Source organism: Eurytemora carolleeae, unplaced genomic scaffold, assembly GCF_000591075.1.
Source record: "Eurytemora carolleeae unplaced genomic scaffold, Eaff_2.0 scaffold1089, whole genome shotgun sequence".
Classification (NCBI taxonomy): Eukaryota; Metazoa; Arthropoda; class Copepoda; order Calanoida; family Temoridae; genus Eurytemora; species Eurytemora carolleeae.
Window position 1 is genome coordinate 17,192 of NW_019397070.1, and position 19,621 is coordinate 36,812.

Here is a 19,621-nt window from a genome sequence, read left to right on the forward strand (position 1 = left end):
GAATATCATTTTATATTATATTATTTTTTTAACCTTCTCAACTGATGAGGATCAAAGATGTTAGGTTCGGATTTTTAAAAACATATTTCTAACTATTTTTGTCTCAATTTCTTCTTTTTGATTAAAATTCTTAGTCTTACGCCATTAAATGTAATAAAAGTATTAATAAAAGTCTAGAAATGCCAAAGGCTCAAAACATCTTTGAAGTCAAAGCACTAACAGATACTTTGAAGCCAAAAATGTTTGAATTAAGAATAGATTTAGCATGATTCACATCATGGGTGAATATTATTACTAAAAAAACCCCACTCAGACGCGGATTTAAGTGAGGGTGGGGGGATAGATTTATTTCGGTACAAAAAAATCAGATTTGGGAACCAAAAGGCGCGCTGAATGCGAAATTTTTTTTGACTTTCCTGTTTTGTACTAGGTTTTCTTTACCTTAAGTGCTATTGAGAAGCTATTCTGAAATCTTAGGGGGGTGCGAAGGTCCTGCTGCCCCCCCTGTATCTACCCCTGCCCCAACTTGTTCAAAAGTAAGTTGATGTTTTTACCCCGTTTTTCAGCGCTATAGAGCAATATTGAGTTTACACCATAAACCTCTTATGTTCAAGTCAAATAAGGTGGGCCGTGGGGCCGTTCCTGGCATAAGTATAACAATCTCAGTAACTTTTGCATTTAATAGACTTTTGATTATGAAAATGATTACATTATACACAATAAATGGTTTAAAAATATCATTTCTCTTGTTCTGTACAAAAATATAATATTATATAATATTCAAGATAGCTCATATTGCTGTGGAATGTCTATTTTAAACCTCTCTCGAAAACTGTTAAACCAAATTTAAGAATTATTTCATTAATTAATTATATAATGATTGTAGACCCCGTCTGAACGACTGTTTCCACCGTCTGCTGATCAGTCTAGCAGTCTTCGATACGATATTCCTCCTCTTCGCTACAGTTAAATATGTCGGGACGTAAGTATACATTCATTCAATTTTCCCGCATTTTTAAAGGGACTGTAGGCAAACCTTTAAGAAAAGCATGGCAACGTCTGATTCGCCGGTTATACCCTGAAAAACTTTGTCCGATAAAGTATGAATTAGATATCAATGTTTATAAATTTGAAAACTGGTTAGATTCAATTGTGGTTTCTCTACAAAAGTAACTTGCTCATTATACCTCTATTTTTTAAGGATTTAAAAAATGTCCTCCTTAAGGCTTAAACATCTAATTTTGACTGCGCCGTATATAGTTTAACTGTTGTTCGTCATTAATTAATTTCGAACGAATGAAAGTTTGTCGAATAAGTTACGAAACGTTGAACTGCTTCTTTTGTGATATCGAGATCAATATGTGTGACAAAGAGATTATTTGATTTGAACAGACAAAATTTATTTTGAATTTAATCATTTAATTTATTCATATATTCTTGCCTTTTTTAGATATCTTAAATTAGCTTGACAACTTAGGACAGCGGTTTTTTTTAACCCAATATCAAAATTTAAAGTTTCGCTTTTCATTCAGTCTTCTCCGTTTAATATCAATACAATGAAGACGACTTTCGATTTAAATTTTGATTTCTACCAAGATTTCAAACAGCATGGATATAAACTATAACTTGTAAATTTTAAAAAATCTTGTTAGAAATCAAAACTTAACTCTAAAAGTCGTCTTCGTTGAATTGAAATAAAGACCGACCACATCTGTTCAAAATCATACATTAATCATTTATTTATTTAGCTGAGTTTTTTTTGTAAAAATCAAAAAAAAATATTTTTAAATTAGGTTTTTTTTCAGGTTACACAATTTGGAAAACGTATTTTTAACCGTTACTTTTCCATATCTTTCCCATCCATTCACGTAAGTAAATTTTATATCAAGCGAACAGGTCAGTTTTTATAACATTTTTGTGTACTTAATCTTTAAGTTCACTTCATGCTCAATTTCATGAGAGCAATGCTATAAACTAATCATCGTGATTTCATGTCAAATAAGAAGTATATTTTCTAGCACTGTGCTTTAAACTTAAGTTGTTTCTCTGATTTTCTAAAAAAAATATAGGATATCTTTTCAATAATATTTTCATATTAAATGAAAATAAATTTGCAATTATGATTTCTGCTTTGTCAAAATACCCAAATTGTATAAATGCACGTGCACAATTTTGTTGATACAATTATCAATGCTGGATTGGTTTTGGCATTATCCACACTGCAAGAGTTCCAAGCTTTGAAATGAGATGTTATAAAGGCCCCCACCCCAAAAAATTGAGAAAAAAATTGAATTTTTATATTTGCTTGCAGGGAGATCGGAATGGCCGGAACCATATTTTCTACTCTAGCGATCACCGTGGAGCGATATCTAGGTATACATTTGTTTAAATTGTAGAGACTGTAAACGTAATTTCGCGTAAAGTCCCTTTAAAATAGCTTCAAGAAACCCTGCATTTAAATGCCTAATTTACAGCTGCACCCTTTAACCCCTTTTTCATTGAGGGAGATATTGTCGTTTTTTAATTTAAAAATTGATCAGCACTTTCATAGTAAGGTCAGATACTCGCTGAGCTGAAAACTTTAGAATGAGATATCCTTAATCACGTTCGCTTAATCCGATTATCCAACGTACACACTTTCGATTTTCTTCTTAATCCTCTTTTTGGATATTTCTATTGTATAAAAGTTACGTTTGATAAGCATTACAGATATAATGCTATATCGATTGAACTAATATACGATTAAATTAAAGTCAGCTGTTCGCAAGCCGGCTTTTAGAGCATTTAAACAAATATAAATTTAATCATGTTAATATGAAATTATTAAAAAACATATTTTATCACATTTTGAACATTTATAGTCTTAATAAACATTAATTAATCCAAAACTTATGTTCGTTTAATCGATGTTTAGTTCAATTCATATGACACCATCAACACCAGAAATCAAAACCGTGTTTTTTCAAAAGTTGAAGAGTACATCTTAACATGACACGCTGATTGGTTAGATTTTTAACTTCTTTCTTGGATATCGAATGCGTTTTAGAATAATCTTGGGTTTAGTAAAACCAGGAGTTTAAGCATTAATCTTGATATCCACCATTCTAAAGTTTCCAGCTGTGGATAAACTAGAAATATCGTTTTGTCAGCTGTAAAAAGCAGAGACAATCATTCCCCCCTCTCACCTGCACCAATGTTGTCATATAATCAATTACGTAATAGACATAGAAAAATAAAGATTAATTACTACGCATTTCTATTTTAAAACACTGAGAACTACGCGTTAGGTAGATTAATATGGATGATGTGGGATCCAGATTAACCCTTGAAACTTGAGATTTAGCTCAGTCATTGTTATTTATTAGGATTCTCAGAAAAATAATGGTTTCATTTGAACCTCAAGAATAATATTTTCCTAACCTTACATCCATCCATTCATCCATTTATTCATCCTTTCATCTTGTCATTCGCCTATTTATCTATTCATTCGGTTAGTCATTCATATATTCATTCATTCATAATTATACTCACCTAATCACCTATTCAGCCATTCATTCATAATTATACTCATTCAATCACCCATTCACCCATTCATTCATAATTATACTCATTCAATCACCTATTCACCCATTCATTCATGATTATACTCATTCAATCACCTATTCATCCATTCATTCATAATTTTACTTATTCATTCACCTATTCATCCATTCATCTTTTTCATTTTCCAAAGATACTATTTTCCTACTCTGCTCAATTCTCAACTGGCACATTTTTTCATGATTAAATATTTTTCACAATTATATATTTACCTGAATAGCCGTTATAGCACATTAATCTCTGCGATATTCCGTCATAAGTTTAATTGAGGGATCAATAATTGACCTCAAATCTGAAACGGTCCACATTGGACATCAAGTGTTTAAGATTAACAATACACAAGCATTTTTTTATTTTTCACTTTAATTAAATTAAATCGAAATTTCCGAAGTACAAGTACAAAAAGGCAAACCACATTTTGAAAATGCCAAGTTGTTTTCTGATTTTTAACTTAGGGTTATGAATAAATGCCGCAAATTATTTTAAATATCAAAGACGACTTCAATTCGTCTTGCTACTGTCATGTTTCGTGGGACACACTGTAGCTATTGCTCAATAGCTCAATGTTTTATATTTCTATCAAAACAATATTTGACGCTAACCTAATTCCAGTTACGTCAGTCTATCTATCTGATTTACATTAAATTTATCGAACCATATTTTATCAACGATTTTAAGAGAACGACCTGTCAGCAGGATGGTGTATCTTTTGACCTACGCAAATCCGCTATACTCCAATTCTGACCTACGCCAAATCCGACCTTCTAGCACGTGGTTTAACAGCTGCTAGAAGGACTTGTGGTCTCAGCGCTCTGCCCCCTAGTCTTTCCTAGCCGCATCGCTTGGCCCCTAACCTATCCTTGCCGCAGCACTCGTGCCCAAAAATTGTCTTAATTTAACCAAACCCTCAAATAATACAAAAATAAACAGCTGGCGTAGGTCCAATATTGCAGTAGGTCGGAAGTTCAGTAGGGGGGATGTTGCGTATAGACGATGTAATATTACCGTCAGCAGTCATTCTTCATCTTTTTTGTGAATGAAACATATTTTTAGGTATCTGCCATCCAATGGACTTCCCAGCTTACCGAAGGAAACCAACAATTCTTTATAATCTGAAAAACATATTAAAGAGTGATTTTAAAGAGACTGTAAGCGTAATGCCGAGTGACCCTTCATGCAAGGATGATACTGCCCGATTTACTACGGTACCTTGAAACCTTAATCTGATCAAAAATGTGTAAGATATACGAAAAGTGTTTCTGTAAATTTCTCTTCTGCTTTTTTTAAGCAGGGTGAAATCCACTTTTGCAGAGAATTCGCAATTGTGAATAAACAGTCAAAAGAATCAAAAACATGGATAACTATATTTATACTTTTTCTGAAAAAGCTTTTTACAATGATATCATTGTGAATCGGGCATCGCCATCTTTCTTATGAAGGGTTACCTGAAATTATTCCTACAGTCCCTTTAAGTAGTTTTAAAGTAATTTAGTTAAAGAAATTCATGTTTTGAACATTGAAGTACTTAATTCTGATTTGATTGAACGATTGATTGATTGACAAAAGATTTGGTTTGGTTTGTAGAAAGCCATGGCACTATGTTTTACCGGTTTCCATAATGGCGTTGGGTACCAGCATGCCAAGGAAGGTTTTATAATTAAAAAACATCTCTTATTAAAACTACAATGATGCTTTCTTTAAAATGAATGATCTATTTTAAATTTATAGCAAAGAATTTCCGATTTGATAGCATTAATTTTTTCTTTTTAAACTTCCAAATGTTATAAATTGATATAAAAACCAAATTCTGTAAAAACGCAGGTTTTTTGAGACATCTTTAACACTAGAGAACAGTACAGGTAAGAAGCTTAAAAAAGAAAATTTTAAAAAGTAAAAATATTGATTTTGATCATAATATTTTTTTTAAGACGAGGCAACTAAGACTATAACTTTTGAGTACGTAGTGGTGATACACAAGCACAGGAAACCAGATTAAGCCAGTTCAAACCAGATTAAGTTGATTTAAAATAGATTAAGCAAAATCGAACCATGATTAACCCAATTTAAACAAATAAAGCAAAAAAAACTCCATATTCAGCAAGTTTTAACCAGAGCTGAAAACTTTAGAATGGTGGGTATCGGGATTAAGGCTTAATCCACTCTTTTTCTTAATATGCAGATTAAATATTGCTTGTTGTCCACTCATTTTTAATCTCCAAATTAATTATCCGATCAGGATAAAAGGATATCCCATTCAAAAGTTCCCATCTCTGATCATGCCTATTTAAACATAGTTAATCCGATCTAAATTGCATTAAGTCAGTTTAAATCAATTTAGACCAATTTCTATATTTATTCTTATTAGCAAGAAATGCGCAATTCTAGTGAAAACACAAAAGAAAATAATAATTTAAATAAACAAAAATATGGATATCTGATTTATACTTGATCGGACAAAGCTTTTAAGCGTACATTGTTAACCGGGCACTGCCATCTTTTAAGTGCAGAGGGTCTCTCGAAATCAGTTCTTGTTAAAGCCAAAATATATATAGTCCTTATAGTCCGCTTTACGTTACCAGGGCTTCAGCCAATGGCAGTGCAGTATACTGGTCACGTGATTTGCGTCAGTATCACGTGACAATGATACTNTTAATTTTGGTTGTTTTTACTCAAATTCATGTAATCTTACTTAATTTCGGATTTTTTACTCAAATTCATGTAATCTTACTTAATTTCGGATATTTTACTCAAATTCATGTAATCTTACTTAATTTCGGATATTTTACTCAAATTCAGGTACTTATACTCAAATTCAGATTTTTTTGGTCAAATTCAGGTAATGTTACTCAAATTCAGGTACTTTTACATAATTTCGGGTACTTTTACTTAATTTCGAGTATTTTTTCTCAAATTCAGGAATTTTTATTGATTTCGGGTATTTTTACTCAAATTCAAGTACTTTTACTAAAATTCAGGTACCTTTACTCAAATTTAGGTACTTTTACTTATATTCAGGTACTTTTACTTAAATTCAGGTACTTCTACTCAATTGCAGGTATTCTTACTTAATTTCAGGTACTTATACTCAAGTGCAGGTACTTTTACTCAAGTGTAGGTACTTTTGCTCATATTTAGGTACATTTATTAGATTTAGGTACTTTCTCTCAACTTTTGGTACTCAAATTAAATAACTTTTACTCAAATTCAGGTACATTCACTTAACTTTAGGTACATTTTCCAGAAAGAAGCAACTGTATTTTAAAAGCAAAGAAATGTACGAATTTTTTCTCAAAAACTAATTATTACTTATCCCTTCTTTCAAAAGGATTAGAATAAAATAAAATTTCATCGAAATAGAGATGTTCATTTAAAAACTGCGCATTTGTGGGTTTTTTGTCCCACCCGACTCTAAATTGCATGATCGGAGCCGGTAAATTATGAACTGTACATGCATTCAGTCGTACAGTCCAGTCTGGACCACCCAGTGTAGTCGACCCAGCACGTTTCATGCATCGTTTTATTCATCATTTGTTTTTTTAGGATAATAATTGATCTGAGACGAGTTACTGTACAGAGGTAGGAAAACAGCTGTCACAATTTAAAATTGAAGGAATATTTAAACCTGAACGGACATGAATAAGTCTACAGAACACAGGAATATTTAAACCTGAACTGACATGAATAAGTCTACAGAACACAGGAATATCAAAACCTGAACTGGCGTGAATAAGTCTACAGAACACAGGAATATTAAAACCTGAACTAACATGAATAAGTCTACAGAACACAGGAATATTAAAACCTGAACTAACATGAATAAGTCTACAGAACACAGGAATATTAAAACCTGAACTGACATGAATAAGTCTACAGAACACAGGAATATTAAAACCTGAACTAACATGATTAAGTCTACAGAACACAGGAATATTAAAACCTGAACTGACATGAATAAGTCTACAGAACACAGGAATATTAAAACCTGAACTGACATGAATAAGTCTACAGAACACAGGAATATTAAAACCTGAACGGACATGAATAAGTCTAATATTAAAACCTGAACGGACATGAATAAGTCTACAGAACACAGGAATATTAAAACCTGAACTAACATGAATAAGTCTACAGAACACAGGAATATTAAAACTTGAACTAACATGAATAAGTCTACAGAACACAGGAATATTAAAACCTGAACTGACATGAATAAGTATACAGAACACAGGAATATCAAAACCTGAACTGACATGAATAAGTATACAGAACACAGGAAAAAAATGCATTTACAACGTAAAAAAGACAGATAATTTTTGATACTACACTAATTGGAATAAAGTCAGAACTCGGACGGACTCTCCGCCTTTCTTCCGCCTCATATGGCGTAATCAATCTTCCTCCTTCAACTCTTCATAAACGACTAACTCAATTTCGACTCTAGCCTGGCAAATCTTATTCCTCATGCCCTGTAGATCAAGCCTAATGGCCTGAGTTTAAATAGAACTCGGAGTCAACGGTTGCTTGGATTTTCCGCGTGTTTGAATCACATATTCCCTAGGATGGCATCTTTTAAATGATAAAATATCTGAATACACTATACAAGAGGCGGTTATTATCCGTCCTACTTTCTGACCGACCTATAGCTATATACAAAGAGCTAATAAACTGCCATGCTTATAGGCCGGAATACTTTCAATCTGAACTTAGCTCCGTGTCCGTATGAGGACTGAAGGGGTTACATCAATGTAACTATCCAATCTGAACTTAGCTCTGGGTCCGTATTAGAACAGAAGGTGTTACATGAATGTAACTATCCTTATTCCGAGCTATATCAACTCATACTAGTTACACAACATAAATAAAAATAACAAGAAAAAAATTTTAAATAAAAAAATGTTAGGTTTGGATGTCAGCAGAATTTGAAGAAGGAGAAGAATTTGTATTTTGTTCTTCTCAGGTACATTTTTAAAGGGATAATTCAACTTTTTTTGAAAAACCATGTAATTTCCTTTTTTTAAATTCACAAAAAATGAATTAGTGTTTTTTCAGCGTTGTGAGCTCTTTTATTGTGCTTCACACCCCTCGACTTATCATAGACATGTATGAGATGATTAACTATGGAAAGGTAATACAGTGGTCTCCTAAATAAAGTGAAATACAGTAAACTCCTAAATAAAGTGAAATACAGTGGTCTCCTAAATAAAGTGAAATACAGTAATCTCCTAAATAAAGTGAAATACAGTGGTCTCCTAAATAAAGTGAAATATCTCCTAAAAATATTGGAACACAGAGATTCCTAAAATAAAGTGAATACGAAAGACAAATAATTTATGGATCAACAATATTATTTGAAGAGAGTTACAACAAACTTGCATTGTGATATCACATAATATTCTAATATTGAGACGACGACCTTTCTTTCTCTTTCGTCAATGAAACACACGTAGATTTACTTCAGATCGTCTTCCTTTTCTACTTTATCATGGGGAACATATTATTAATCGCTTCCTTTTCTACTTTATCATGGGGAACATACTATTAATCGCTTCCTTTTCTACTTTATCATAGGGAACATATTATTAATCGCTTCTTTATCATGGGGAACACACTATTAATCGCTTCCTTTTCTACTTTATCATGGGGAACATATTATAAATCGCTTTCTTTTCTACTTTATCATAGGGAACATATTATTTATCTCTTCCTTTCCTAAATTTCTACTCTATAATGGAGAAAATATTATGAATCGCTTATAATTTCTATTGAAAGTTAAAGGGACTGAAAGCGTAAATTGTAAGTGACCCTCCATGAAAAGATAGCAATGCCCGATTCACAACGGTACCCTGGAAACCTTTTTCTAATCAATAATAATGGAGTTTTCAGTTCTGATAACTTTGGTAGAGAAACCACAATAAAAAATAATCATTTTCAAAATTATAAACTTTGATATCCAATTCATACTTGATTCGCTTTTAAGGGTGCCTTTGGGAATCAGACAATGCCATCATTGCATGGAGGGTCACTTGAAATTACGCTTACAGTCCCTTTAACAATATTCTTGTTTGAATTGAATGTGTTTAGATAAAGGACTGTGGGTACCACTCCTTTATTTTCCCAGTCTGGTTTGATACCCTGCTCCCAGGTAAACATATATCCTTTAAAGGGACTGTACCTGGTTTGATACCCTGCTACCAGGTAAACATATATCCAAGTATTTGCAACCCAATGCTATTGGAGCTTTTTTATCAACATTTTGTTTGATTGTATTTGAATGATTGTAGATTTTTTACTTTCCTAGTTTTGGAACATTGTTCCGGAAGGAATGCAAAGGTATGCTAAGGATAGTTCCGGATGCAGGTTCCGGTTCCACAATTCTCACAAACTCACACAGGGATATATGCTATTGCTGTCAATTCAGAGGAACTGAACAAGAGACACCATATTGATCAACATTGCAATTAAATGACAGCAGAGACATCTTTTGTTGGAAATGAAAATTATTCAAAATGGCGCCCACAAGATCGGATATTTGATACAAAAGCACTTTGTGCTTCATTGAAACTTGTGGTTGTGTGTCTCCAGAGTTCTTTATAAAAACTAAATACTCGGTATTACTGAGCTACGCAAATGGATATATTTTTTAGTTTTATTATATGAAATATGAAACTGCATTATGGGCCAAGAAATTGATTTTTGAACCCCTATTTACTGTAAAAGAATGATTGGTAAGAATACTTTTGATTACATTAACAATATTTTATTTCAAATTGAAAAAGTTGGAACAATAGGCAATGTTGTTTTAATATTTTATTAGTCACAAATCGGAAAAGATATTTTGCTCAAATTAATAAATTTTTAAAGAATGTTTGAAATATTCAACTATTTTATTCTAGCATATAATTTGTTTATCAGGAACTCAGGACAAGACCAGCCACTTGTAACAACTTTTACACCTTGTGGAGATTTATTGAACTAATCCATCTGCTGGAGATTTATTGAACCAATCCATCTGGTGGAGATTTATTGAACTAATCCATCTGGTGGAGAATCATTGATTTAATCCATCTGGTGGAGAATTATTGAACTAATCCGTCTGGTGGAGAATTATTGAACTAATCCATCTGGTGGAGAATTATTGAACTAATCCATCAGGTGGAGAATTATTGAACCAATCCATCTGGTGGAGATTTATTGAACTAATCCATCTAGTGGATAATTATTGAACTAATCCATCTGGTGGAGAATTATTGAACTAATCCATCTGGCGGAGAATTATTGAACCAATTCATCTGGGGGAGAATTATTGAACCGATTCCTCTGGTGGAGATATATTGAACTTATCCATCTGGTGGAGATATATTGAACCGATTCCTCTGGTTGAGATATATTGAACTTATCCATCTGGTGGAGATCTATTAAACTAATCCATCTGGAAGAGATTTATTAAACTTTTCCATTCGATGGATATTCATTGAATTAATCCATCATGTGGAGATTTATTAAAATAATCTATCTGGCGGATATTCTCGGTCTCTGGATGATTTTTTTGTTGTCCTCTAAGCATTGAAATTTTAAGAACTTTTGCGGCATTTTTAATTCTAGTAAAGTTAATTTACAAAGGTACTCCTAAAGATTATGACTTCAACATCGCCTGTGCGAAATTTTCATAAAATTTCTTGCATGTTTACAAAACTGTTATTTTGATAATCATTGAAAAATAATATTGAAGGCAAGAAGAATACAAAAGTAAACCTTCAAAGTTCGAATCTTCATGTTTAATATCGTCATAAAGTCGCATTTTTTATGGATAGCCTTGCGCACTTCTTTATATCAAAAGCTAATTTATTCAAATGATTCTAGATTATAACATTGAATTCGTCTTTATGTAGTCTAAATTCGTTCTTAAATGTAATTTTCAGCTGTTTCATATTTTGTAATGTTCAACGAGTCACGACATATTTCATATTTTGTAATGTTCAATATATATACATGGTTTACCACGACATGGTTTAGAAATAATAAGACCACACTTTTGAAATGCCAAGACAAGGTGTGTTTTGTGAAAATTGATTCAAAAATTTTACTTTTACAAACAAATCCTAAAAATTATTTCAAAGTTTAAACACGACCTTAAAGTCGTCTCTGAACTGTCATGTTTCGTGGGACATACAGTTAAATCCTAAATGAGCCATACATCGAAAGAATTTATCAAATGTCGTCTTGACAATTTTTCAATGGGTTTAATATTATTTTACGTAAATCTCAGTAAATGCGAAAATAAATAAATAGCCATGCACATGCGGGAACAGTTTAAAAGAACTCCATATAATCATTTTATTAAAAAACTAAATTTCTGCAACATTCCATTATCAGAAAGTGGAGAATACAACATTTGATGAATTCTTTCGATGTATGGCTTATTTCGGGTTTAACTTAAATGCTTATAAACCCTTTCTGGTCTCCTCATTCTTCAAAGTTTTGCGTTAAAATGAGAAAAGATATAGTGAATGTTAAATATCTATAACATAAAATCAATTTTACTTATAATATTTAATAGCAGGCTGGCTAAATTACTTTATAGCCCTGTAGTATATAGGTTTGAAAATTAAAAAATTGATAGCGGGTCACTTTATCGCCCCATACAATGGTAAATATTAGATCCCTCAAACTGAATAAAAATGCTGCAGAATATTTAATAAAAGAAAAACATTATTTATAAAATCATGTATATTTAATTTTATATTAATGTCTAACAAAGTATTTACTCTGTGTATTGTGAATCTGTTCATTAAATGAATAAATATTGTAAGTTAATCTTTAATCTGATAAACAATGCATTTTGTGTTTAATTATTTTAATCTTATCAAAATTTTGATATATTATCATGTTTAGCTATTTTGTTAAAATATTTCAAGCTTTTAAAAAAATCAGAAATTAAACCTAAAGTCTGACCGCGTCAACCTTGTTGCACTGGCTAGTCCTATTGAGTGTCTGCTTTATTTACCCAATGTCCGGGCGATACAGTACAAACCGGAACCAGAAAGGTTGACCTGGCTCGGAAATTCAAATGTACTATGGCTGCCCGTGAATTCGTACTTGATAAGACAGCTTTGAAGGGTAGCGTTGTGAATTGGCATTGCCACATACCAATGGAGGGTCATTTGAAATTACGCTTACAGAGTCCATTTTTAGATTTTACGAAAAATGCATTGGCGCAGAATTTCTTCTGGAAAGTTATTGAGACTTAAATCTTCCAATCCGTGTACATCCTTGAAGTCATCTCTGGATTGTTTAGCTGACTGACCCATCTTCTGACCCCAATGTAACCCATTTGCTTTTCATAAGGAATTTAACATTTTCCTTTAACAGGCTTTGTTTCCAAAACATTTTCAGTCATTTCGGGTTTAATTACCTAGAATGGCCATCCTATGGATTCTCGATTTTCTCAATTTTATCAAAATTAACATATGAAGCCTGTTTTTAAATATGGGTTACCCTGATGTAACTGTTGCATATTCCTGAAATCTAAAAAATAAAATTAAAGTTATATTTCAGAATCGGAATATTCAAAAAATAAAAATAAAAATAAAAAGTCCGAACTAGTATTAAAAATTTTATTTAAATTACGTTTTAGTTCAATTAGTTATCAACAATTTAAGAAAACCCTAAGTTAATTTATTAAAATATTTTTGCTGAATGCTTTTCTTTAAACTTTAATATGCTATTTCTATTAGTAAACTTTAAGTTAAGACATAAAGAGAATGTTAGTCGCCTTTTATTTCCTTTTTGATGTTTTTAAAATACAGATTTATTATAGAAAAGAGTCGTGAAATTTGTCCGAAAATGTTATTTTAATTTTCTTCAATTTCCTAAAATTCATGCACAGGGTGTCCCTCCCAAGAAACATGACAGATTAGATTTTTTCTTTGATCTTTGACATTTTGTTTGTCGCACTCATTCGTCAATCTAATTTTAGAAATAAACTTCGAAACAAAAAAAAAAGATATTAGCATTTCCTTTTTGGGCTGTAAAATCTTTTTAAAAATATGATGTATGATGTTCTTTAGAAGTATTAAATATAATATTTTGCAACCTTTTAAAATTTTCAATGAAAAAAAATAACAAAATTTGTTTTTAAATTTCTCTTCCCAAAGTTTGATCAATCTTGGATAAGTGAAGGGAGGATTTGTTTTATGTTGGCACGCTTAAAATCATAATTTATCTTTGATGAAAAGCTTTATTGTAATATTTTCATTTTAAACTTTCGTAAAAACAGTCGGGATAAGTGTTAAAAAGCAATTCTACAGGTTTACCCATACAGGACGACTATGCGGAAATAATCCAGGTTTTTTAACATTCTTGGATGCATCTTTGAACTCTTTTCTCTTTGCCAATTCATTTATTATATAATTCAGAATACCTTACCTTTTGTTGGTACTGTTTAGTGTTTTTAACCGTTAATATATCATCCAATTGAACTGTACATATGTTTGCAAAATTGTAATCCTAACAAACAAAAGAAACGATTCAAAACCTTTGTTTTTGGATAGTTATTTGCTAATATTCTCAATCAGTAATGGTGTAACAAAGAAGAAAACTTTTTTTTGAAAATCGTGCTTTCTTACGCATAACTTTAGTACTGGAATAACCCTTGTACAGTACATGGATAAACCTTGTAAAATACATGGATAAATCTTGTACCGTTTCCTCAAATTGGATTTTAATACAGTTGAATTCAAATAGATTATCAAGTACAATAGGTGGCAACCGAGAAATGGACCAATTATACACGACGTCATAAGTGTCAAATATAACTAAGAAAACGAAATTTTCTCACATCAGTTGACATGTTTTCAAAGATTGAATATAAAACGGTAAAAATAGAAACTAAAGAACACATAAAATTGCACTTATTTTACTGAAAGATAAGCACTTTATTCTAAAATTATCGCAATTATTAATAATTTTGTAATACACAAAAACTAAATTGACATTTGTGACGTAATACAACTGTACTGAGAGTGTACAAATTATACGTTGTCATCTATTGTACTATAATCTATTTGATTTAACCCAGAACTGTGGAGAGATCAAAGGAAAAAAATGTTATTTACTTCTCCTTTTGATAATGGAATACTGAAGATATTTAGTTTTTTTGATTGAATAATTATATGAAGCTCTTTAAAACATGTTTCTTAGCTATTGGTTTATTTTTACAATTACCGAGATTTAAATATAATAGAAAAATTGTCAAGCCGACATTTTAAAGATTCTTTTGAAGTCTCTAAAGTTGTAAGTTAAACTTTATAAAATTTCTTCATTTGACAATGAATTCACATTTAAACGTAATATTTATTAAAATAAACAGAATGCCTCAGATAATTGAGCATAATACAGAGTAATATCTAGCTTCAGGTAGGTTAAAATAATTTATATAATATTTAATTTACCCCCCCCCCCCCATTAACTTTGTTGATTATGATTTATTTAATAAAATGATTGACACAACCCCCCTCATCATCTACAGGATTACCCACAAAGAATAAGACTGTAAAGACGACATAAACTCATGATATAAAGATTGCAAGATTTAGTTAAGTTGTTTGCTTTAAATACTGCCTGTTAATGACTTATTTATAGACTTGGCAACGAAAGAAACCAGTTTACAGGCGTAGAGAACCCTAAATATAAAAAATAAACATTTTACATTCTGTACAGTCGTCTCTTGAAGTCTCATGCTTTGTGGGTAACCATGTACTAAAGGGACTGTTATAATAACTACAAGAGACCTATCCGAAACACGATTCTCAATTGTAATCTCAAAAATTATCCTTGTGTTTTAACTTGATATATGACAAATTTTGATTGCGGTTTCTTAATACGAGTGACTTGCGGATTTTGCAGTAAAGACAAGAACGAAAATTTCAAGATCAACTGTGAAGTGTTTTCCAATTATGAGAAGATTAATGGAAAATAAGTAAAAAATATGTTAACCTTCCTGTTAGCTGCATCATTAATCAGACACATATAATAACATAAAAAATACTTGACGAGGTTTAAAGGAACTAAATACTTGTTTCAGATTGTATACAGTATACACAGTACAAAATACCATCACAATGTACATACTGTACAGTGCATTGTACACTGTTGTACAGAATTGTTTTAATAATCAGAATATTAAGGATTTTATCCCGTTCTTTCACAGTGACAACTTTCAAAGAAAGACAATTTATCGTCTGTTCAAAACATGCTTTTTCACTTATTTTAAAGTTGGATTTTGTGTTTTTCAATCAACTTCAGTTAGATTAATTTAATCAATTATTTTAATCAGGAGTAGATCTGGTTTAAACTGGATTAACCAAGAGTAGATCTGGTTTAAACTGGATTATCCAGTAGTATATCTGGTTAAGACTGGATTATCCAGGAGTAGATCTGGTTTGAACTGGATTATGCACAAGTAGATCTGGCTTAACCTGGATTATCCAAGAGAAAATCTTAACTGGATTATCCAGGATTAGATCTGGTTTTAACTGGATTATCCATAAGTAGTTATAGTTCTGTAAATAGCAATAGTAGAAGGTTTAAACTGAATAAAACAGCGGAAGATCTGGTTTAAACTGAATCATCTAGTGGATTTAGCTGGATTTAACTCTATTATCCATGGGCTGGGCTAGAACTGGATTAAACTGGATTAAACCGGTTGAGGTTGAGCAAACATATCGTATATCTCCAGATATGAAGTTGGCACGAATCCCTCCGGCATAGGATCCACCGAGGTTGGGTTGAGTCGTCTCACCCTGGTCCATCCATCACCCTGATCTGTCTCTATCAACCACAGCTCCTCACCCTCCTCCAGACTTACACTACCCTCACTGCTCGCTGCAAATACAAAAAATAATTATTTTTAGAATATATTATTACAGATAATACAAAAAAAACTTTTCTTCTCTAGTAGTAATTTTAGCTTTTGAATAATGTTTTTCAAGCCCCTTTTCTTCGTTATGATTGTCAAACTAACAATGTCGCAGACAATTCTGTTAACTTTTAATGAATCTCCAAATTTTTTAAATCAACATTTTTTCTATTCAAATTTTTTTAATTTTTGACCAGCCATAAACTTTCCCCGGGATTAAGTGAGTTGTCAAAAAAAATGGATCCGATCGGCTTAGCCTTTTTTCGGAATTAAAAACCAACAAACCATCAAAATATATTTAATACTTTTATAAAAAGAATTAATTGTGCAAATGATTTAAGTTAGTTCTTACAAAAAAAAAATCAAAAGCAAGAAAAAAAAAACGAGTTATATTTGTTGTAAATTCAGTTTTAGTCGAAATTCTCTTCAGAATCGATGATTGGAAAAAATCCAATTTTTTTTCTCTCTTTTTCATTGTTTTTAGTTTGAAATTGCATTTAGTTTTTAGATAAATTACAAATAATTATTATTTTACCTTCAAAAGTATAAAGACCTCGGCACTTGCCAAGGATTGGAAGAGGTTCAACATCATAGAATTCATCATCATCAATATCCTACATACAGAGGAGTTATGAAACTAAAGGTCTCGTAACTTTGCATACTGTGGTAGGCGATTATATCACTACAATGAAGAAGACTTTTTTATTTGTCTAATTACAAGTTGACAAGTAATTAAAAAGAAGCTTGTTAGTTGACAGTTTTTCAGCTGAATCTTGACTTCTTCTATGTTTATGTGTATCCATGCTGTTTAACAGCTTGATATAAATCAAAAGTGAAAGTCGTCTTTATTGTATTGATATAACAGTCTACCACTGTAAAACCCTTTCAGAAAGAATAGTATCTTTTGTAAATCAACAATTTGGTGGAGAATTAATCTTGTTAAGTCTTAATCTAATCAAATCCCGAAATCCGCCAATTCCAACCAACCAACCATAAAATACAATATTGGACCGGTTTATAAACCACAACTCTGTGGAAATTTGCACATGATCCCCAAGCTAGAGTCTTAAATTAGCCTCAATAACAGCTTAGTCTTGAGATTTATTTTCCCAAATTTTATTTATCGCGGGATCAGCCAACAATAATATCGTTTGTGATTGTGAATCAAGGAATTAAAATGATTCCCTTAAGAAATGCGGGATCAGAATTTTCAGAGTCTGCTTATAGCCAATGAGAGGTTGCTAAACTTCAGACGATTTTCCCGGATTAAAGACTTAATTGTTTAAAATAACAACTTTACGCTTTGAAGCAGTGCTTAGGATCCGGATCCGGATCCGTTGGATCCGTAAGATTTTGGTTTCCTGGATTAAGTTCCGCAAAAAATATGCGGATCCACGGATTTGGATCCAAGGGGTAAAATATCAACCAAAAACTGCAAACAAAATTTTTTTACTCCTAAAACCCAAATCTGAACTTTTGAAAAAAAAGCGAGATTATTAAAATTTCCTCATTTCTGAATGGTTCATCAAGTTTTAGGATAAAAATAAGCGAAAAAATAAATCAAAAAAATTTGAAATTTTTTTGGTTAACAAAATTCAGTAAATCTTAAAGAAATGACCTGGATCCGGATCCGGATCTATTTTTTTCCAGTGCGGATCCAGGATCCGGATCCGCATCAAAATTAAATGGATCCTAAGCACTGCTTTGAAGAGCTAGAGTTAACTTAATAATTCAGTTGAGCTAAGCGTAGATCAATTAAGTCGAACTAATGTTAAAATAAATTAAGATGAACAATAATGTTGTTAAAAATAAAGTTAAAAAACGAGTAGCTTTAAACCATCTTGAAAAAATCAACATACTAATGATACCGACAGGAGCATTAGGTATATGAAAGTGTACATAAGGGTCGATAGCAGACCGTCATAGGCTTGACTCCCACCCCTGAATTTACACTCAGTCCCTAATTGCACTTAAACGGAAGTGAGATCAAGCCTAAAGTCTTAGATTGAAGGATTGACAGTGATTATTATTATTAAAATCGATTTATTAAGTGAAATGGGTTCATCACTGCACCATAGCTGTCTTAACTGTTCATAAGACTATTTAAAATAATAATTTGAATTTAACAGTCGTTTCCCTCTGAGAATTTTATGGGCTCAACTGAAGAACATTAACAACTATTTTTTTAAACGGTGTCAGCTATTTTTTAGTCCTTGTCGCATATATCAATACTATGAAGACGACTTTTGATTTCAATTTTTAATTCCACTAAACTAATTTAAACAGCATGGATACATTACATATAATCAGATGTCAATTAACAGCTTCTTATTGTTTATTTGTAAACTTCTAATTCGAAAAAAGGTTGTTAGAAATCAAAACTTAGATATTAAAGTCGTATTCATTGTATTGATATAAAGGCCGGCCACACTGTACCTGAATATCAGTATCTTGATTTCCTAAGCTCTGCGCTGAAGTACCAATTCCACTCTCAGGACTGTGAGAACTCCTACTAGAACAATACTAAGGTTTAGTTGGTTAAATACAACTTTATATCTTGGCCAAGGAGTATGAAATAGAAGGGAGATAAAACTGACGCGGCCCGACCCTACCATAGGGTTATACATTCTTTGCAGACAGTACTCCATTTGAATAAGAAATATTCAGAATAGGTTATTGTATACGCGGTAATTGTACATCAGACAAATATTGCTAATGCAAATGGAGTACCGTCTGCAAAGCCCGTATAATCATATGGTAGGGCGGGCCGCGTCGTTGTATCTCCCTTCTATTTTATACTCCTTGATCTAGGCTTAAAGGGATTGTAAGCGTAATTTCTTCGTGCAAAGATGACAAGTCCCGATTTACAAAGCTTCGAATGATCATGTATGAATTAGATGTCAATTTCTATAACTTCGAAAACTTATTATTTTAAATTGTAATTTCTCTACAAAGTTGTGATTTTGATTTTACTTGCACCGGAGAACATAAACGTAATATCTGAATTAAAAACGTTTAAACCAAAAAACCCGACAATATCTTCCATATGATTAATAAATGTAAGGATTCAGGGATATGATTGCGAATCAAACACTATCATCTTTG

The 19,621-nt window shown here is 31.7% G+C and overlaps 1 protein-coding gene and 1 long non-coding RNA gene across 2 annotated transcripts in view; one reads left to right on the forward strand and one right to left on the reverse strand.

Annotated features, from left to right (window-relative positions):
• The first annotated feature begins 6,504 nt into the window (after positions 1-6,504).
• LOC111711585 (uncharacterized) lies at positions 6,505-9,742 on the forward strand. The gene is made up of 4 exons (XR_002767286.1): positions 6,505-7,176; positions 8,501-8,557; positions 8,650-8,725; positions 9,682-9,742. It is a non-coding gene; the product is annotated as an uncharacterized LOC111711585 (long non-coding RNA).
• A 5,913-nt stretch (positions 9,743-15,655) lies between these two features.
• Positions 15,656-19,621, reverse strand: part of LOC111711579 (formin-binding protein 1-like) — a gene marked incomplete in the record, with an annotated part of 34,856 nt that continues 30,890 nt past the window's right edge. The window contains 3 exon segments of the mRNA XM_023485966.1: positions 15,656-16,482; positions 17,052-17,130; positions 18,953-19,028. Of these exon segments, the coding sequence (XP_023341734.1) occupies positions 16,295-16,482; positions 17,052-17,130; positions 18,953-19,028 (343 nt within the window).